This window comes from Ovis canadensis, chromosome 1, assembly GCF_042477335.2.
Source record: "Ovis canadensis isolate MfBH-ARS-UI-01 breed Bighorn chromosome 1, ARS-UI_OviCan_v2, whole genome shotgun sequence".
NCBI classification, from domain to species: Eukaryota; Metazoa; Chordata; class Mammalia; order Artiodactyla; family Bovidae; genus Ovis; species Ovis canadensis.
In genome coordinates, this window is record NC_091245.1 from 26,109,735 (window position 1) to 26,131,831 (window position 22,097).

The window sequence follows — 22,097 nt, forward strand, 5'->3', positions numbered from 1 at the left end:
TTTAACATGGCAAGAACTTTTTATTTGAAATTAGAATTTCTGCCTTAAAAACAGTTTGAGTGAAAATGTTATCAGGTAGAGTGGTAACATAAGGCAATTCAGTGATAGCATTCAAATTTTACAAAGGTCATGGCCTCAAGCCCTATATTTTGCCACATTATCTTACTGAGTCCTCTATAAAAGCTAACACAGAGGGTAGGTGTTTTGAACTTCCCTAAAAATGGCTCACCTTGAAGTTATAACCCTCAATTCAATAAATGAGTCTAATTTTTACTCTCCCAATGACAGATTTACTTATTCAAAACTATGTCACAAAACAGTAGGTACTTAAAAATACATAAAAATTTACAATTCTACTCCATTTATTTGTACCATAACAGCCAATATTCATAATATTCCTTCAAAAAATATTCACTGAGCACCTATTAATAGATACTACAGGAACAGGGTTAAGATACAGGCAGTTGTTCACTCAAACAGCTGACAGTAGAGGAAAGAAACATGGTAAGTGATTAGCAACAATCTGATATAAGACTCAAAAGAAGAGAAATATGTACAAGATATTTAAGAAGAAATGATTAACTGGGCACAGAATATTGATGTAATTAAATAAGAAAAAGGTAGGCAATGATTTTGAAAGACAAATAGAAGTATTCCAAAAGGATATGAGGGTTTCCCTGGTGGCTCAGTGGAAAAGAATCCACCTCCCAATGCAGAAGACGCAGGAGACACAGATTCAAGACCTGGTTTAAGATCTCCTGGAGGAATAAACAGCAACCGACTCCAGTATTCTTGCCTGGAGAATCCCATGGACAGAGGAGCCTGGCGGGCGATAGTCCATAGGGTCACAAAGAGTCAGACATGACTGAGCATGCACGCACTCAAAGGGATATGAAAACTAAGCCTTCAAACATATAGACTCATGAAACAGCACATTTTATTATGAGCAACAAGTATACACTGAAATACTCAAATTTTTCTAAGTCATAAAAAATGGAAGAGTACTTAAGATTACAAAATCAAAGAATCACAGGAATGAATGTAACGTCACAAATCATTTAGGTCAGTTGTTCTCTAGTCCATAGATTCAGCAACATCAGAATAAGCTAAGAACCTGGTAGAAATGCAAATTTGCAGGCACCACCCACGATCCACTGAATCAAAAACTCTGGTCTCTTGTGATTTAACAAGTCCTCCCAGTTTTGTTTGTTTGGCTGGGTTTTTTTTTGGTGTTCCCTGGTGGCTCAGTCGGTAAAGAGTCTGCCCAAAATGAGGGAGACCTGGGTTCAATCCCTGGGTCGAGAAGATCCCCTGGAGAAGGAAATGGCAACCCACTCCAGTATTCTTGCCTGGAGAATTCTGTGAACAGAAGAATCTGGTAGGCTACAGTCCATGGGGTCACAAAGAGTGGGACACAGCTAGGTGACTAACACTTTCATTTTCTTTCCCAGTTATTTTTATGCAAGCTACAGTTTGAGAACCACTAATTTAGACCAGTGGTTTTCAGCACTATTGAAATTCTAGGGCAGATAATTTTCCATCATCATGGGATGTCTACTGCATTGTACACTATTTAGCAGAACCCTGGCCTCTATCCACTAAATGCCAGCAGCACCCCCTAGTTGTGACAGCCAAAAATGTTTCTAGAAACTGCCCAATGTTCTTTGGGGGACAGAAATTATCCAAAGCTGAAAACCACTTATCTAGACCAGGGATCAGTAAACCTTCCTGTAAGAGCCAGGGCTCTGCAGACCATGCAATGAACTACCCAACTCTGATAACAAGGGCAAAAGTGGCCAGAGATAATACATAAATGAATATGCATAACTGTCTTCCAATAAGGCTTTACTGACCCCCCCCCAAAAAAAAAAAAAAAACCAGTGATTTGGCACTCCAGATGTAGCTTGCTAACACCTCAAGCTAGATAAGGGCTTCCCAGGTGGCACTAATGGTAAAGAATCAGCCTGCCAATGCAGGAGACATAAGAGATGCGAATTTGATCCCTGGGTCAGGAAGATCCCCTGGAGGAGGGCATGGCAACCCACTCCAGTATTCTTGCCTAGAGAATTCCATGGACAGGAGACTGACAGGCTACAGTCCATAGGATGCAAAGAGTTGGACACAACTGAAGAGACTCAGTATGCACATGAACTCAACAAGCTAAATAAATTGGCTTCGCTGGTGGCTCAGTGGTAACAAATCCTCCTGCCATTGCAGGAAACACAGGTTCAATCCCTGGGTCAGTAAGATCCCCTGGAGAAGGAAGTGACAACCCACTCCAGTATTCTTGCTGGGAAATGCCATGGACAGAAGAGTCTGGAGGAGACAGTCCATAGGGTTGGTCGCAAAGAGTCAGACACGACTTAGCAACTAAACAACAACACAACAAAGCTAGATAAACTACCTAAATTATATCTGAATGTCCCCAACCTCAAGTGATTATTCAGACTCTATCTGAACACCTGATCTAGTACAATCTTTTATGTTCAAGTAGATAGGGCTCTAAACAGATCTCCATCTTGTATTCTGAGTAACTGATATCCAGAAAGGATAAATGACTCTCTCAGAAAACCATAGCCAAAGCAAAAAAAAAAAAAAATCCAGAGCTCTTGTTGGCCTAAGTGCCTCCTATAGAAGAGTAACCATATAACGTGGCCTGTGATACATTCAAATGTTCTCACTTCAGAGTTATTAAAACCTAGAAAGAAAAGTACTGATATCATGGGGTGGGCTGAGGTGGGTGGTATGGGAAAAGGTAGGTAAGTTTATCTTAAAAGCCCAGATAGTAAATATTTCAAGCTCGTGGGCCATGAAGTCTCTGTCTCAACTACTCATCTCTGTCACTGCAGCGACAGAGCAGTCATAGAAAACAGGTAAATGAATGGGTGTGGCTGTGTGTCAATAAACCTTTATTCATAAAAACAGGCAACCAGCTTATAGATTACAGTTTCCTGACCCTTGAACTACAGAGTCCATAAAACCTGTCTGGCAAACAATAGGCACCCACCCAACCACACTCAACAAATCTGAAGTCTCTTCCATTCCACGGTTTCTGACCACCTGTGAGGTCAGAATCATGGCACTGGACTGGACTGAATGGCAGTCTAGGGAGAGCAGTCCCTCCCTTCCTCCTCCTTTTCTTCCCTCCCTTCCTTCCTTCTGGCATGTCTGCAATATGCCAGGAACTGTTAATTTATTTATACATAAGTTTTATCAATTTAGAGAAATTTCTAAGTGGTGGATCTTGTTTTCCCTTGGAAATTCACGCTATCTGACAAATTAAGCTAGAAAATGAACACTTTTATGTACACCTGAATAAAACCTTTGTTTAAAAACCAGTCATGACCTTGGACAAGTCACTTCCTTTTTCTGTGTCTCAACTTCCACAAAAGGAAAAATGAGAAGCTAGAAATAGATGATCTCTGAAGTCCCCTGCAAGAAACAAGTGTGTACCTTAAAACTGTCAACAATAAAAATAACAGCTAAAATTTATTAAACATTTTCTATATCAGACATCTGTTCTAATCACTTTAACTCATTTTTCCTACGGGAAAACTGAAGCAAAGTCGTATGAAATAACTGGTCAAAAATGACAAGATGAGTAAGAGGCAGAGCTATGATTTTAATCTAAATAATCGGACATCAAAGTCCATTCTCTTAACCACTATCTACTAAACTTTAACCTATATGCCAAAACCTTATTTCCACAATGACCAACAATCCAAACACAAAACAATATGATTTGTCCCTCTAAAAATAAAGGGGACAGTGAAGTAAAGAAAAGAAAAAAGAGTAACAAGACTACTTCCTACCATAGCACTCAATCTCACCCAAGATAACTTCCCAGGAAATAAAGATGATGTTCCATGATTACTTACTTTGATTACTTAAGTTTGTTCCATGATTACTTAGTCCATGATTACTTACATTAATGTAAATGTACAAAGCAATTTAAGTAGCAAAGGTATTACTAGCTGGAAAGACCAGGAGTGGAAAACAAATGCACAATTGTGTCATCCAGGATACACAACAGAAGTAACATCAAAATCAGTGCCAAATTAGAGAATAAGAAGAATAAGAATAAGGTCTTCTTATTGTGACCAATAGAACTAGATTCAGAAAAAAATACTTTTTTAGCAAAGCAGATGAGTTTTAAGAAAAAGTCTGAAAGAAAATATTACTACTAGTTAGAGTTGCTTTTGCTTCACTTGAGTAGCACTCTAATCTATGTGTCTGTATTATCAGTTACCAAGAAATAGAAAGACATGTGATGCACATGTGACACTAAATTGCTACACCACTCATTTTGCTCTCAAAAAAAAAAAAATTATAAGTAAAAAAATATCTTAGACAAAAAACAATTTGGCATAGTATTAATTGAAAAGTTAAAGGGATGGGGAAGAGAGGAGACTCATTCTTCTGTTTATCGAGAATTAAAGTAAAAGGTAACTAATTACTTATTAAATAGCAACTACAATTTTGTTTGCATAAGTGTTTTCTCATCTGTAAGCAAATCAAATACAGTATCAAGAGTTTGATCAAATGATTTTTGTTCTATACCTCAACCTTTAAAAAAATTTAAATAATTATACAATTACAAAAAGATTTGGAATTTTCACCTGAATGCATCTCTTTGTTATGAAAAGACCTTAAGGAAGGAAAAAGACTCACAATTCATCAGTGCCTGCCTGTTTTTTAAACCCAGGAAATTCCTTTACACCCCCTCCTCATTCTGGTTAGCCAGAACTGTAGGTGTACCAGTTTACTCATTCCTTTACCAGTAATATACTATGGTAACACTATTTACATTTAAAGCTGATTTTTGTCAGACTATTCCAAGTTCCAAACTTACTAGTTCAGAGTGGAATTTACAAATAATTGATTAAACACTACGTTGTCATTCTCTCCACTCAATTTTGGTGATGTAACCACTATGGAAAACAATAGGCAATTCCTAAAAAAATTTAAAATAGAAATACAATATGATCTAGCAATTCTACTTCTGGACATATATCCAAAAGAATTGAGAACAGGGACTTAAAGAGATATTTGAACACCCATGTAGAGCATTAATGATTCACAACAGCCAAACATGGGGGAAAAGTGTCCACTGGCAGATGAATGGATCAACAAAATGTGGTACATACACAAAATGGAATATTATTAATATTCCATTATATTCCATTATATTATTCCATAATATTCAATAATATTAATTAATAGTAATTAATATTCGATAATATTAGAAAGGAAGGAAATCCTGACACATGCTACAACATGGATGAATATTGAGGCCATTATTCTAAGTGAAATAAGTAAGTCACAAAAGAACATATACTGTATGATTTCACTTATCTAAAGTACCTAGAGCATTCACATTCACATTCACAGACAGAAAGAATGGTGGTTACCAGGGGCTGGAGAGAAGGAAGAATGGGAAGTTATTTAATAGAAACAGAGTTACAGTTTTGCAAGATATAAAGAGTTCTGAAGATGGTTGGTTGCACAACTGTGACCATACTTAAAGCCACTGAACTGTCATCCATGCATCTCTATCTCAAATCTCTTAACTTGGAAAATAGTTAAGATGGCAGATTTTATCTTATGCATATTTCACCACAATTTAACATTTTTTCCGACTGGTAGCTGCTTTTACTTGGGGTTGGGGGGGAGAAATCTTTTAGAAGACAAGTCGAAACATATTTGCTTTGTAATTAGTTCACTCACCTACAAAATCTCAAATCTATTCCATTAAGTGTGAGCAGGACTCTTTCATCCACTACTTATCCCATTAACAGAAACCAGGCAATTTTTTAAAATTATAGCCTAAGACTTGGAATGTAGATGCTTGAATGATACATGCTTCTTCTATAACTGGTCAAATCAATTTTCCTACCCACAACTGAACATAGTAAAATTATGTTCTATTTACCTCATATGATTGTTAGCCACTCCTCCACTGACTTCACCAGAAGTCCTTTCTTAAGTTGAAATATTTAGAGAGAATACAAAATCCTTCTCAAGAACTTTCCTACATTTGGACATTGTATTTGTAAGACGCTATTATCTAGCAATAATCAATGTCATAAACTTAATTATTTTAAATTTTACTCACATTTTAAAATCATGTCCTTTTCTACAATGGAAGCAATGAGCTCAAAACTATTATTAATTTTCACAATCATACAAAATAAGCAGAACATAACTACACTATGTTCACTTTTGCTGGGGAAATCTTTTGTCCAGTTACAAAAGAAGCCAGTATCATCCACGTATCTATATCTCAAATTTCAAGCTATAATTTTTAAAATAAATTGATTGGTTTCTGGTAACTGGATAAATGCTATTTTTTAGGTTAATTCTATAAAAGTTTTACATGTTATTTAAAAGAATAATTTTTATTTTTATTTTATATTGGAGACAGCTGATTTCCCTGGAGAAGGGAATGGCAACCCACTCCAGTACTCTTGCCTGGAGAATCCCATGGACAGAGGAGCCTGGAGCGCTACCGTCCATGGGGTCACAGAGTCGGACAAGACTGAGCAACTAACACACACACACACACACACACACACACAGCTGATTTACAATGGTGTGTTAGTTTCAGGTGTACAGCATAGTGAAGAATAATCCATTTTAAAACCAAGTCCACTGGAGTAAACTGATCTGGAATCATCATTTACAAGAGGAATACAAGGTTCCTAAAATACACAAAAAGCTAATGTGCTTGTGTATGGTTTTCCAAATAACTTTATTCTACAATAATATTCTCCTGCCTATTTGACAATATGAAATTAACTCTCACCATTTGGCAAACAATTGTTTGATACAGATGCCATAAGCTTTTTTTTCCCATTTGTAAACAACTGTTCACAGGATTGCCATTTGTTTGAAGAAAAAAACTTACTAGAATGTTTTCATGTGCTCAAAATAAAATCTGAAAAGCTTGTCAGAAAATCTTACTTTACCTCTGAACACAAGAATTCTAAATTTCCGGACCAAAACCAATACATCTAAGCATAATAACTGTCACAAATAATGAGAGAAAACAGCTACAAGTTACTAGAGTAAGTTTTAATGAGTAAACTATCCTTTTTGTTGTAATCTAAAGCCATTCCTACCAGAGCAGAACAATTTTACAAAAGGATAAAACCATTTCTAGATATATAGAGTCCTTTGTCACACAATGATATTATTCCACATTAGGTAAAAGATTGCAATGGAGAATGAAAAAAGGTGAAATCAGGCAGAAAATCTCAGGCCAATCCTAATCCTACAAAGCACCAAAAGCTTGTGGTCAACTTTTATTTTCAGAACCTCTTTCTGAGATTGAAAGTTACAGTATAATGAAATGCAGACACATGCATTTCCCTAACGTAGCAGGTATCACTTAGATAATTAAAAGAGCAAACTCTGGAAATGGACATCAGACTATAAAGTTGTAAGAATAAGTAACTTTAAAAATCAAAGAAAGAAGAAAAGCCCTACAAAATATCATTAAGAAAAAATACTGCCTACTAAGCTAATGTGAGACCATGTGCAATGATGACAGCGTTAAAGGAAGGAAATGCCTGCCTATATGTAACTGAAGCTTCTAAGTTCATGCCAAAATAAATGATTAAAAACATCTCACTACAACATTGTCTTCAAACATCAAAAGGCAAAAGTGGTGTTTACAGGGTATTCTAGCTTCAAATGCTTCATGAAGCACACAGCTCTACTTTCAAAGAGATTCCCTAAAACAATTATATGCCAGTGGCACTACAGTTGGGTTCACTAAGAAATAATCTTAGCTCATCCTTTAAATTATTCCTGGAGAAAGAACACCACCCAAGTAATTCAAATCTGTAGAGGAAGGGCGTCCAAAAGCATAGATTGGTAATTTATTCAACTTGTGAATTCACAGTTTGTAAATTCACTTTAATATATACACTCCTCATCTTCCTATACCCAAAGATTCTAATAAGGCATCGAAGTCTCAAATGTTTATTTCCCCTTCAAAACCAGCACAATGCCCTGCTACCCTTACCACCTCATCATTCTTTTTAACTCTCCCCTTAATACACCACACCCACACCACACCCACACTCCACACAGCACACTCTCCTCATAAACAACTCAAACTCCTCACCCAAAGCACCTCATACTTAGAAGCCCCAGATTTAATACCTTCAAACTCTACACACTCTTCATATAATACAGGAAACAATACACAGTCCACACACAAAACAACCCAACACAATACAACCTCTCCCTATAAACGACATTCACACCGTACATAACACATTCTACACACGCCCCAACATAATCCCCCACAGTTCACAACACACACACATCCCAAGCCAGGTACTGTATTAAAAAATCCTGAACCACACAGCACTGCTGTGCTCAAACAAACGCTGGGAAGAGGCCACCCTGTGGGCACTGGAAAGCCACGAGGTTGGAGATGGGAGGATAATCGGGCCCAATACTTCACCTGAAAATCCGCCAGGATCATCTCCCGGTCCATGTTGGACGTCATGGCGGCCGCCGAGTTCCGCGGCTCCGGGAGCGAAGCGCGCACCTGGGAGGGAGACTGCGCCTCCTGCGGCCGTCGCCGCCGCCGCCGCCGCCGCCGGGCGCCGAAGGGCTGGCGGGCGAGCCGGCGGGCGGGCCGGCGGGCCGGCGGGCGGGGCAGTGCGGGAGGCTAGGCGCTCATGCACTCGGTAACCTTCAGGCGCCTGGGCCGCCCGCCAGTGCCCTGTGGAGCCCGCTCCGCAGCCGCCCAGACAGAGAGGTTGGTAAGGATGTGGGTCCGGTCTTACTGTCGCCGGCCAGGATGAAGGCAGGTTGCGACAGCGCGCACCCAGCTCTCTTCAGCGGCGGCGAGACCGGCGGGGGCGGAGAAAGACAGCGAAAAAGCAGGCGGGCAAACGCCACGGCCGCCTCCGCCTCCTCCGCTTCCTCCCAGGCCGCCGCCTCCGCCCCTGGTTGGCCAGAGCCAAGGCTGTCGCACATTTTGCCTGTCATCGAGGTCGCAAAGCGCCGCTTTGCGGCTGCCACGTGACTGCTCTCCTGTCAAGCGCTGGACGCGCAACTACCGGGCGGGGATCTGCGCGCGGCTGGCGGGGACGCCAACCTGAAACTGCGGGAGCTTGGAGTCCCGCAACAGGTTTTTCCGGTTTGAATTAAGCAAAGGCCTGAGGTACCGCCTCCCTCTGGCTGGGTTGGCGATCAGTTTCTGCTCCTTACGTTGTTATATAGTAGCACACATACACGTCAAGCCTCACAAACCAACTCAGCACAGTCACAACCCGTCTAACAGCATTTCATAAATGTACATTTTCTCTAACAAAGTTTCACCAAAATACAACTTCATATAGTCTTTTACGTCAACCTGTCAAAACCCACTTACACACTGTCACACTCGATCCCAAGCCCTGACGCTTACATCTTCAGACATAATGTATAAAGGATGACGCCTCGCATCCTCAGACATAATTAACAAGGAGTAAGAAAGAACCAGATTCCCACGGTAGTTATGGGGCAAACATGGAAGCTGAGAAAGGTGAGAATATCCATCCCAAGACAAAGATGATCAGGCTTTGAGCCAAAAATAGACAAAGACTATGTACAGTGAAGTGTGATGGTTTGTAATTGTCGCTGGAGGAAGAGTGACAATCGAATTTGTTCAACTTTGACTTGGGAAGATATCTTCTGGATTGAACTAGAGCTTGTATTTGCCTTGTAAAGTATACAAAATCCTGAAAGTGTAAAGTAAGATTGATAATTTTGTGCTGTAGAGTTGAAATAGATAATAGTGAAATCACCATGTAGAATCAAGGCCTGCTGCTGCTAAGTCGCTTCAGTCGTGTCCGACTCTATGCGACCCCATAGACGGCAGCCCACCAGGCTCCCTCCTCCCTGGGATTCTCCAGGCAAGAACACTGGAGTGGGTTGCCATTTCCTTCTCCAGAATCAAGGCCTAGATCTTTGTATTCCCTGAACACGAAGAGCACTGTGGTGTTCCAAAGATCTAGGTTTATTGTGGGCTTTTTTTTATTTAAATGAATAGTCTGGCCTACAATTCTCAAGTAATAATTTGTATTGAGCCCAGAATTAGCTAGATAAGGAATAGAACCCTCCATAGTCATATGAATTGAAGGGTTTCCTGGTTAATTGCTGCCCCCCCCAGGGAAGTAATTCCAAAATAAAGCATGAATGTGAATCATGAGGTGAAACACACTACCAGCAATTTAAGTGTGGCAATTCACTTGTCCCATTCATATATGTCGTTCTCAGCACAAGGCAAGTGAGCAAATCCTGCAAAGTTGAGATTTTTCTCTGTGATGAAATGTATGTGTTTCTGAGCCAATTCAAATCCAGTACAGCTCCCCTTATCCCTCCCTTCTCTCCATCTGGAAATTAAAAGAATGTGGTAATGTAGAAACCAGTGAAGAGAACACTAAACATTCAGGAATATGGTTTCTAGTACTGCTTTCCCAGCTAATTAGTTAGGTGAAAGTGGATGGGTCACTTAGATTCTCTGACTTCAGCTTCTGACATGACTATTTCAGGTGATGAGAAAACAATTATGAAAATGCATGGAAGCATAAAATATTTTTACAAAACAAGCACAGACTGCATAGCATTACTAGGCTTGCGTTCTAGTTCTGCCCCTTGACAAAAACAAAAAACTTCTCTGAGTCTCAATTTATTTCTAAAATAGGGCTCATAAAACTTACTTCATAAGGTGATTATGAATAGAGTGTATAATGCTTTTCAGAAAACTTAAAGTTGTCCAAACATATTAGTTGCTATTACTTGTTATGTATGCATATGTGCTAAGTTGCTTCAGTCATGTCTGACTCTTTGCAACCCATGGACTGCAGCCCACCAGGCTCCTGCAGGCAAGAATACTGGAATGGTTGCTATGCCCTCCTCCAGTATTAGTTGTACACCAGTTCCTAAATGCTGTTCTCAGGTTAATCTCTTTCACAAAACTTAAGCCAAGGATTCTCTTCCTTTCTAATCACTGCTCTACGATCTTTACAACACATTTTTATACTCTTGTAATTAAACTCTGTAAATTTTTTGTCTAATTGTTTCATCTACGCATGTTTTTTTAATATTTATTTTTATTTATTTGGCTCCTCCAAGTCTAAGTTGCAGCATGTGGGATGTAGTTCTCGACCAGGAATCAAACCAGACCCCTGCATTGGGAGCTTGGAATCTTAACCACCAGACCACCAGGGAAGCCCCTATGCATGTTTTAATCTCTCCTCAAAGTCTGAACGTTCCTTGAGATTATAAGCCGTTTCATTCCATGTTTTTATATTTGCCATAGTTCATTCATGGCAAGGTCTTGGGTATATAACAACCAAAGCTTTTGAACTTATTTTTACTGGATGTCTAGAATATACAGGTATTTTACACATCTTATCTCATTTAATGCTTACAATGGAATAAACAGAATAAAAAAACTACTCTCAGAGGTTAAGAATGTGCCCAAAGTCATGCTATACAGTGAGGCTAAGTCAAAACTAGTGCTCTTTCCACTTACCCTGTTGCTTCTCAGCATTTTACCCTCCATAGTGTATAGTGAGGCGATTGATTCTTCTCTATGACCTAACTATTCATGGTTGGATATCCAGAGTAATTTTCTACTACAAAAATCAATACTGAGTTAAGAGAAAATTCATTTCACCAGAATTCCTTCCTTAAACAATTTCACTGCAGTGTCACAAACTAAGAGAATAAAAATGTATAGAGATTCTCTGTCCATAAGCACAAGCAAAGAAAAATGGTTTTAATATATCCATCCTCTTAGTTGTTCTACTGCATTAACTCATGGAGCACAGTCTAATGCAAATATAGATCTTTCTCTAGAATCTCCATGTTCTTTGATCTTACCATTCTTCTTTTGAAAGGAAGTTTTATTTCATATTTTTCAAATATATATATAAGCTACTTATAGATATTTTGCTAAATTTTTAGTTGTAATAATTTTCAATTAATCTAATACTTGCAAACATAGTACAGAATGCTCTTTTAATCCAGCTTCCTCTAATGTTACCATCTTACACAACTATGGTACTGCTATCAAAACTAAGACATTGACATTGGCATAATACTGTTATGTTTCAGAGACTCTGTTTGGATTTTTACATTAATGTACTCTTTCTGTTCCGGGGTCCAAACCAGAAGTCCACACTACATTGAATGGTCTGTTTCCTTAGCCTCTTCCAATTGTTGACAATTACTCAGTCTTGAGTTTTGAAGAATAGTGGTCAGGAACTTTATAGAATGCCCCTCAGTTTGGGTTTGTCTTATAATGTCTTCTCATAATTATGCTGAGTTTATGGATTCAGGGGAGACCACAAACATGGTATGTCCTCATCACATCATATCAGGGACACATGATATCAACATGACTTATTTTGGGGGGTGTTAACCTTGATCTTTCGATTAAGTTAACCAAGTTTTTAAACTGCTACTCTATTATAAATCATGAGATTAATGCTACTACAGTTAGATCCACACTCAAGTAATCAAAAACATATAATATATAATATGATATAATGTTCCTTAGGGCACTAGTGCCTGATCCTGTCTTTTTCTTTTTTTTTAAATGTATGATTACAACTTATTACAGAGAAAGGGGAAAGGATACAGGCCAAAACCAGCCAATGGAAGAAGCATTTAGAGAAAAATCTAAATGCTTTGCGTTCTGAATGCAAAGCTTCCAGGGTCCTGGACTCTGAAGTAGTGGAAAAGGCCTAATATTTGGGAACCCAAGATCTGAGTTCAAATCTTATATCCACTACTTACTGGCCTTAGTCACAATTTCTGTAAGTCTCAATTCCTTCACCTGAAAAGAATGAGGGGATAGTTATATTTACCTCCCAGAGATGTTGCAAAGATTAAATAATGTATGCATCGTATGTTATAACCAGGAAACTACACAAATATTAATCATTGCTATTATAAACTTTTGAGTTGCTTACTGTACATTTTTTTCTCACTTTACAAAAAGACTTCCATAAGTGGTATGAGAACCCATATGAAAAAGCCTACTGAATCTCAGAAATAAAATGCCAAATGCCATTTCATTATGCCACAGTAATGAAATGACAGAAAGTTCCCCTGAGTGTACCAACCTGTTTCCTACCTCCCTTGGGTCTATAAATATAACAAAAGGAAGATTTTGAAACTATGTAAATAAATTGTAAATACCATATACACATAACCATAAGTTACTCATTCAGAAACTATGTATACTTAAGTCAAAGGGGAGAAAGCACAAAATAATTTGATTATAGTCTTTCTATAAGTCCTTTAAAATAAGTATGAATTGCTGAAAAGAAAAAGATTTCCATGACTATTTGTATTTTATACCCAACTAAAAGGTTCTGTTTCAGTGTTTGAGAGATGTGCCATTACTGTGTTAAAAGACAAACTACTATTTTCAATATAGTAGATTCTTAACTGTAAATCTTTCTTGTATACCATGTTAGAATTTAAGCTTGTTGACCGCAGAGATACTCACCTTTGAAATTATTTCAGTGAACTAGCAATCAATGTGAAATTTTCATTGAGGGTCCTCTGTAGTCTTACTTATGCTTTCTGAACTAAGATTGTAACTTCTGTGCCTCTGGACTGCCAGTTCTGGGTTATACAATAAGTAAACAAAGCATATGCTTTAGAATACCAGCAAAACCAAAGTGAAAAGACACACACACACAACTTCCTTAAATTGTTTAATATTTCAGCAAAATCACTAAAGTAGTCAAGACGGAAAAAGTCAGAACCTTGTTGGACTTCTTCACATTTATGTTTTGGTCTTGTATTATTTTTATTTACACATTAGGTGAATTGGTGGGACATCAAAATCTTTTCAGTGCTTAGGATCTCCAAAAATCTTAATCCAGCTCTGTAGGCATCTTAAATTACCCTAAGTTTTATTTCTTGTTATTCAGCAAAAAGAATTTTATTTCATGAAAATTATAACCCATGTATACCTATACTTCACATGAGTACAATTTAAGAATCTTCCTTATTACACTGTCTTCTCTTAGAAACCATAATAAATGCTAGACAGCAACTCTCATAAATTGGATTAATGCCAGTTATCTCTTATCAGCCAACAATACTACTATAGCATCACACCCTCCAGCTGTACTGAAGGATTACATACTAATTGCCCAGAATAATCAGAAGTAAATTATATTATTTATGGTATTTACTGGTATATATGGAATCCTAAAAGTTCTATTTGAAATGTCTAAATACACGTAAGAATCAAGAGGAGTTAATTTCTTGTGTTGTAGTTCATGTTTGATTCACATTTCAAGTTTAGTTACCTAAGAAAATAGATCTGGTTACTTTTCTGTTAACAATTCCGTTAAAGGAAACACCACCAGATTGCTCAAAGTTCGAACTCTCCCTCTACCTACCAGGCAATCTGTTGCTAATGACTATCCAGATGTTGTTGATGTGTTTCGTTGCTAATACCTACAGTGTACCTCAAGGAGCTCGGTATAGATGTTGCTTGAAAACATGCTTGCTAGAGACCGGTAATAATTAGACCACCTGTCACTTTTTGTTTGGGTTCATTTTGCCCACTGGGTGCATCATGCAACCGTGTTGGATATTTTTAAGAGCAAAAAATATAGAAAGCAGTAATTAATTAATCTTACATAGCTAAAAAAGGAAGTAAAAGTACAGAGAACTGGTGCCTCGGACGACTGAAATAAACATTAGGGAAAATACTATTCCTTTACATTTAAACACCCCTCCCCCACCCCCAACAAGTCCCATCTAAAGTAGTCAGAGAGAACTTTGACAAAAACAAAGGCCCTTCTTAGAAAACCCTTCCCAAGACCTACTTTAAAAGATTTTTTTGGCTTTAAAGTTAATTGCTTTTCTCCCTTTCCCCAAAGAAATGGAATATTTCCGTTTCAAGTCCCTGGAACATTAAGGCTTCAGTTCGTCGTGATTTCTTACCTACACCATGCCTTTAGTTTTCGTAACAATCAGTCTAGAAAAGGCTTTTGCTTTTTCTGAGCACAGTTTTTTTGCTGTCAGTCAGGTCTCTCCCTCCATCCCCGCGGCCACCTCGGCCCACCGCGGCCCTCAGCGTTGATCTGGCAGGTGCGAGGCCGAAGCGCTGGACTGAGAAAAGGAGGCCGAGTTTGCACAGAGCGCGCCACGGAGGTGGTGGCGGCAGCGATAGGCCTGGCCTCCGGAACTTCGAGAGCATGGCCGGGGAGCGCTGAGGCGGGCGGCCTGCCCCGCCAAGGCCCGGGAAAGACTAGCTCCGCGCCAGCCTCCTCTCTGCCTTCCAACAGTCAGAGCCGCCGAGCCTCCGAGGCCCTGCGGCTCTCCGCACCCTTAATTAACAAGCCTCTTTTCCCCACCTCCGGCCCCGCCGGCCTCAGGACAGCTCGAGGTTTCACGTCGCACCCTCCATTCCGCCCGCCAGCCAAAGGAGGCCAAACCCGGCTTCGCCGGGCCGAAAGCCGCTCCAGCCCGGGCCTGGCCGCTGGGCTGGCGGGTGGGAGCCAGCGCAGGAGACAGCGAGGGAAGCGCAGAGCCGGGAGGCGGGAGAAAGGGCGCGGGGCAGGGGGCGGGGCGAACCGGGCTGAGAGCTCGAGCGCCACCAGAGCGGAGGGCGGGGCGTGGGCGGCGCCCGGCCTTCCCGCTCCCGCGGTGCTGTAACTCCGCCGAGCCTCCTTAAAACTCTGCCGTTAAAATGGGGGCGGGTTTTTCAACTCAAAAAGCGCTCAATTTTTTTCTTTTCAAAAAAAGCTGATGAGGTCGGAAAAAAGGGAGAAGAAACCGGCACCGTCTCTGCAGCGGCAACAGAAGCAGCAATTGTTTGAGCGAAAAAAGAAGCGAGGGAGGGAAGGAAAAGACCAGAAAGGGGCACGACGCACAAGTGTCTGTAGGGGTGAAGGGAGCAGGGACCTGTGATTTGGGGGGGACCAGCTACAAAAGAAACTGTCACTGGGAGCGCTGCGGCTCGGGAGGAAGCGGTGCTACCCGGCTAGGCTCCCGGGCACAGCTGGCTGGCGGCCGCTGCCCTATCGGCGGCACAGGCTGGGGGCACAGGCCAGGGGACTGCGAGAGGTTGGCGAAGTGGCACAGGGCGCCGTTGAGCTCTCGCCGAGGGCGGAACTGGCTGCGCCCTGGAATTGTGGCGACTCGCAATACTCAGAGCTTGGCCTGAGACTTCCTAGGACCCTCCCGATCTCTGGAGCCCTCAGAAAACCGAGAAAGGAAGGAAAAGAAGCGGCGGTCGTTCAATGAGCTTCTACATTAGGAAGTCTGAACTGGCTCGGTTGTAGGCGGGAAGTTACCGGTGGGCTGCCCCGTGCAGCCGCGATGCTGCAGCGCGCTGCCTCAGCAGCCGGGGCTCCATAGACACTTCCCGCATCTCTCTCCCCCTTCCTCACGCTGCTGGGCGTCCCAGGACCCGGTGGGGCCGGCATGACCGGCTTGCCGGGGGCCCGCCGCGCGCCCGGCCGTCTCCGGAGACGCGCGCCGAGCCGGGCTCCCACGGCCTCTCAGGCTCGGCAGGGCTGCGGTAGCCCGGCGGGCGGGCTCCGGAGCCCTCCCGCACGGCATTAGCCCGCAGCTCGGCCTGGACGCGGATTAAGACTCATCCGGAGAATCGAAGGCCACGGAGGAGTCCTTACGACCTGTAACTTGAGGGCCACGGAACTGCTACTCTCGTTTGATTTTGGTGATCATCTTTAACCCCCGGAGCACATCAGCATCCAGCCACCGAGGCGCTCTCCCTGCAGCGGAGGACTCAGAACTACCCCTTCGCCGAGACGGATGGAGACCGAGCCCCTCCGAGGACCTGCCCCTGCGGTACTGGCTCGCGCGGCTCAAGTCACTACTGTGAGCAAGGGTGGGTTAATACCTTTTCTTCCCCCTAAATGTCTCTTTTTCCACGGTATTTTCTGCCCTAACGTAGTCCCTTAAATCTCCGCATACATTCCTCCTGGAGATCTGTAGTGTAGGTACGTGCCAGCTCTGCCTACATTTTACTATCAGAGTAATTTACCAGGAATATATGTGTGTCTGTATATCTCTCAGTTTAATCACCAGAATTCTTCATAGGGGTTAAGCTAAAAAGCGAGGAGCGGAGCCCCTCTCCAATGGCTCAGTTTTGCTGAATAATCACGTGTGAATCGAGGGGCGGGCTTTTGGCAGGCAGATCTTACTAGTATTTACTACCAAGCTCTACTCCAGATTAACCATCCCAGTCCTTCTGTCAGTCTCCGATGCCATCATGCAGCCTGGTTAGGAGCGAAGGAAAGGGGAAAAAGAAAAACAACTAATTCATCTTTTCCCGATCGTCAGGACCCTAAAGAATGGCCGAGCCTTGGGGGAACGAGTTGGCGTCCGCAGCTGCCAGGGGGGACCTAGAGCAACTTACTAGTTTGTTGCAAAATAATGTAAACGTCAATGCACAAAATGGATTTGGAAGGACTGCGCTGCAGGTTGGTATCCAGAGAGGTGGGGAAAACAGGTCAACAATGTTGCCTACGTGACCCGGGTTTCTAGAATAATAGCTTTCAAGCTTTCAGGGGTACTAAATTTCACTGTTTTTAAAACTAGTTGGTTGCCATATTTTATATCTTTAAGTGGATCCAACTCCCCAAAATGACGTACTTTGAACAAACTCGTCAAATCCAGTAACATCCTCTATATCAAGTCGGTTCCAGGTTTGGTCTTAATTTTTGGAATGTTTTTGTGACTGTGGGGATTGTGTACCAGTCGTAGCAGCGCCGAGTTTTTTGTTTTGTTTTTTTTTTAGACAGTTCTGTAAACACGTTATTATGATTATTATTTGAAGTAAATACACTGCTATTAGTGGTTTCCGTACTTTGCTCCAATAATTGACTTTAACGTTAATTTTCTTGACTACTGGCGAGGGTATTTTTTCCTTCAAATGCTTCAAGTTTTGACAAACGACCTTTCCTCATTTGGAATGGGTGGCCTGGGCACAGGCACAGGATGTACATTTCACAGTTAATATAATACCATCCACCCATTCAGGATTGAGGAGGAATAAAAAGTTGAATTTTCTAATCAGAGCTCAGTTTATAGTGGTTTTGTCTCTGCGGTCTTACCATGGTATGTTCTAATTTTTAGTAATTAGATTTACAAGCAACAAATGAAACATGTCCAGCTGCCAAGTATTGTACCTAATAACTTTTTTCCTCCTCTGAACGTTATCATGTAACTTGGTTGAAAGGCTTAGAAACAGAAAAATGGCTAAGTAGTCTCAAACAGTTGCTTTATCTGAGTTCTGATGATATTCTCAAAAGCAGTTCGTACTTGAAATGCAACACTTAAAAGCTGTTTTTGAAAATCCACTGGGGAGAGGGTTTTTAGAGTGCTTTGTTTTTAATTGCAAGAATGAGAAATTTAAGTGACAGGAGATGTACTACTAACAGACGAAGTCCATACACTCTGTATATTTTAAATCAGAATACACTGACTTTGCAAAAATTTCAGTATTAAGAAAGCTTATACATACTAAATTATTTATCTTGTTATTTCAGGTATATTAAGTGGGGAAAGGATTTTTTTCTTTTTCCACCTTTTAGTTTTTAACAGGTATTGTGATGATAGCAATGTCACAAATTTAACATATTGAAATTTTTCCTATTGAACATTCAAAATATTATATAAATCTCACAAAGAATGAGCCACTTAACCCTGTAAGAATAGGATCTTGCAGGACTTGTGACGAGCAGGAAGACTAGGAGATTAATACTGCAAAACAAAAGTTTTGACAAACATTTTTAATATAACTCTGCGGTCTTGTTTGTATTAAACATACTTATCAAGATATTAACACCCACTTATTGTGGCTTAGTCCTAGTACATATAATGAAACACACACAAACAGGAGTCTCAAAGCTTGTTTTCAGTATGTATAATCCCGACTCTGAAGTTGTATCATAACTCAAGAAAGAACTTTCTTTCAAAACAGTTTCCAGCATTGCTATTATTTTCTGTGGAATATGGCAAAATTTCTCCTACAGTAATGTTTATTTAACTGAATTACAAAAGGTTTTTCCCTCTTCCTAGTGTTAGCCTCTCAATCAGGATAATATCAAAGGCCCTGATCGTACATTTGCTTTACAAAGATTCAAGGTGTCTGTCTCCTATTTTTCCCAGTTCAGGTCTTTAAATGTAACTAAATATTTAGAGGCAATTGTGGTAAAAATTAGATTGTGTTAATTTTTAATAACCAAAAGTGTATTTCATCTAAGTTCTTAAAAAATAAATTATGTATCATTTTTAACCACTGCCCCAAAGGAAGGGCCAAAAGTCAGCAGTTTTATCAACAGGGAAGCTTAACATCTTGGTCATCTATATAGTTTGAATTTATAAAATATTATTCATTCTAAATATATTTTATATTACTTAATTTGTGATTTTTAAAACAAACATTCTAAAGAGATAGATCAGCTTTGTATGTTTTTCCAGGATGTATTTAATTTCGAGTGTCTACTATGCAATCTGTTTACTATAAATTTAGGTTATTATGAATATACCTAGGAATAAAACAATTAAAATGCTGAAATTTCCTTGCATGTTAATGAGACTATATTTTTTCACAACTAGATTATATGTATTATATAATTTCATGCTGCTGTACAAAATACTTTATAATTATGAGAGCCTAATAGAGACCTCTTATTAGAGTGAAATATATTCAAACACCAGTATATAAGTCTTTATCATGTAAATTAGTTGTATGTTGATAGTAAATTTTAATATCAAATTCTGGCTTTTAAAATATTGCCAGTTTACAAATAACTATTCCTAAATGCCTGATAATAACTGCTAAAGGAAATAAGATGAGGTCACCAGTTGATTAACAAATAGGCTGAAACCACAGACAAAGCTTTCTATGTCCCAAAATATACATTAAATATCTTACTTTCTCTTCTTTTGCTGAATTGAAATTAGGAAGCTACCTAAAACTTTTTAGGAGACAGTAAAATAGTAGAATGACTGTTCCATTCCTTTTAAGAACAGTTGCCATACAGTCTTTTCCTGTCTAATACAGGCACATCATTAATATGTTATGTTTTAGATAAATCAGTATCATTGGCAATGTAAAAAACACTTGCTTTTTTTAAAAAAACACTTTAATATTCAATAACATTTTAAATTTTCAAGTGGAGGATTCTAAGCACTAAATACACCTAGTAACCCACATGAAATAATTGCAAAGAAAAAAAATTTTTAATTACTTGGAAACTTGGGGCTTATCTGTTTGGAGAGAACGTGTGAAAATTAATAATTTAAGAAAATACCAGGTTTGGATTTTTAAGAGATCATTTTTACACTAGTAAAATCAGCCTAGATGGAGTCTGGTGTGTGGAAGCATTTCTTTGAGGATTTAAAGAAGCTCATTCTCCTTCTTTTTAGCTATTAAGAAAAATTTTACCCACATTTAATTTTACAGAATCAATACCCCAGGCACATTTTATGAACATGACGAACCAAACAGAAGACTTACTTAAATCTCAAGTTCCATTTTTTATTTTAATAAATTCATGAAATTACACAACTCTTTATGGGAGACAGAGAGCTGAGTTGTCAGCGAATTTTGTACAAATAGTACTCATTCTATTTTTATTAATCAATATATACTACTTGATGGCTCGTTTAAGATATTCCATCATAGAAGCTCAATTTTTAGAAGTTTTCTTCTACTTTTACCTAATAGTACTCATCTGCTGCAACTGAGCCCTTCAAACTCCATCACATGGGTCCTCCCAAAGCACTCCTTCACCAAAAAAGTTACATAAATAGAAAGATGGATATTCTAAAATAGTCTTGTAGTAGGAGCGCTTGAAGGATTCTACCGTTTTTTCTTCTTTTCTAGGTTATGAAACTTGGAAATCCGGAGATTGCCAGGAGACTATTACTTAGAGGTGCTAATCCCGATTTGAAAGACCGAACTGGTTTCGCTGTCATTCACGATGCGGCCAGAGCAGGTTTCCTGGACACTTTACAGACTTTGCTGGAGTTTCAAGCTGATGTTAACATCGAGGATAATGAAGGGAACCTGCCCTTGCACTTGGCTGCCAAAGAAGGCCACCTCCCCGTGGTGGAGTTCCTTGTGAAGCATACGGCCTGCAAAGTGGGGCATCGGAACCATCAGGGGGACACCGCCTGCGACTTGGCCAGGCTCTACCGGAGAAACGAGGTCGTTAGCCTCATGGAGGGCAACCGGGCGGAGGGAGCTGCGAATCTGCAATGAATGTGGGGAGGGCTCTCCCACGCTGCCTTCTGTTTTGTCAGTTAATTGATTGGCTGTCCTATTTTAATATCATTTGTTAAAATTCAGTTTTGTCATATTTTAAGCAGTTAGTTAAAGCCTCTGAAACTGCCAAGTGGAAATCTTACTACAGCTTTATGAATATATTTAAGCAACATCTCTTTCACCTGCAAAACCCTGAATTCTAACATGTAATTGCAAAAGCTTTGGCTTTCTTCTGAATATTTTATCTTTCCCTGACTTTTCTCCTTGCCTCTCCCTTTGCCAGTCTCAGTACCCAACTTGGAGACTTTGTTTTTAAAATGGTTTGTCCTGATGCTTCTTTTGCCTGATTAAAACACATTTTCAAAACAGGACAATGTTTTCTGTGATTTCCACTCCTCTTATAATCCACACGTGATATGCTTCTTGCTAAGGAGAAGTAAACTGAAAGATCATGGTGTTTTAAGTCTTGACATTAGAACTAGACATATTCTATTGATGATCCAGTTAAATGCTTTTCTTTCTCTCCTCATGCCTCCCAGCAAAGATTTTACTTGATGCCTAATATGTCTGCTTTAAAATAGAGTAAGAACACATTTTTTTGGAAATCAAACCTGAAATTACCTCTGTGTAGACTTATCCTAATATTTGATCTTCCTTTTTTCTCAAAGTTAAGTCGTTGAAAAACAGGTTTCAGAAGTAACAATCTGGAATCAAATATATGTTAGCCCTAAAAGCCACTTCAAAAAGAAATTGCCATTAAAAAGTGCTTCCCATTTGTTGATTTTTTTAAATCACAAAATGAAACAATTGG

General features: G+C 39.8%; 2 protein-coding genes across 5 annotated transcripts in view; one reads left to right on the forward strand and one right to left on the reverse strand.

Annotated features, from left to right (window-relative positions):
- Nucleotides 1-8,993, reverse strand: part of FAF1 (Fas associated factor 1) — a 487,841-nt gene extending 478,848 nt beyond the window's left edge. Inside the window, exon 1 of one of the 2 annotated variants that reach the window (XM_069590953.1) lies at nucleotides 8,477-8,993. In XM_069590953.1, the coding sequence (XP_069447054.1) occupies nucleotides 8,477-8,521 (45 nt within the window). In that variant the 5' untranslated portion in view covers nucleotides 8,522-8,993. The remainder of the gene's footprint in view (nucleotides 1-8,476) is intronic. The other variant, XM_069590963.1, reaches the window with a different exon arrangement.
- Nucleotides 8,994-15,507: 6,514 nt separating this feature from the next.
- On the forward strand, nucleotides 15,508-21,657 carry CDKN2C (cyclin dependent kinase inhibitor 2C). 3 transcript variants are annotated; one of them, XM_069591041.1, is made up of 3 exons: nucleotides 15,508-16,887; nucleotides 17,353-17,492; nucleotides 20,906-21,657. In XM_069591041.1, the coding sequence occupies exons 2-3, from the start codon at nucleotides 17,364-17,366 to the stop codon at nucleotides 21,281-21,283; spliced, it is 507 nt and encodes a 168-aa protein (XP_069447142.1). In that variant the 5' UTR covers nucleotides 15,508-16,887; nucleotides 17,353-17,363; the 3' UTR covers nucleotides 21,284-21,657. The 3 variants fall into 3 exon arrangements, with proteins under 3 accessions (XP_069447142.1, XP_069447123.1, XP_069447132.1); XM_069591022.1 differs by having other exon boundaries at nucleotides 15,550-16,897; XM_069591031.1 differs by lacking the exon at nucleotides 15,508-16,887 and having other exon boundaries at nucleotides 17,278-17,492.
- The last annotated feature ends 440 nt before the right edge of the window (nucleotides 21,658-22,097 follow it).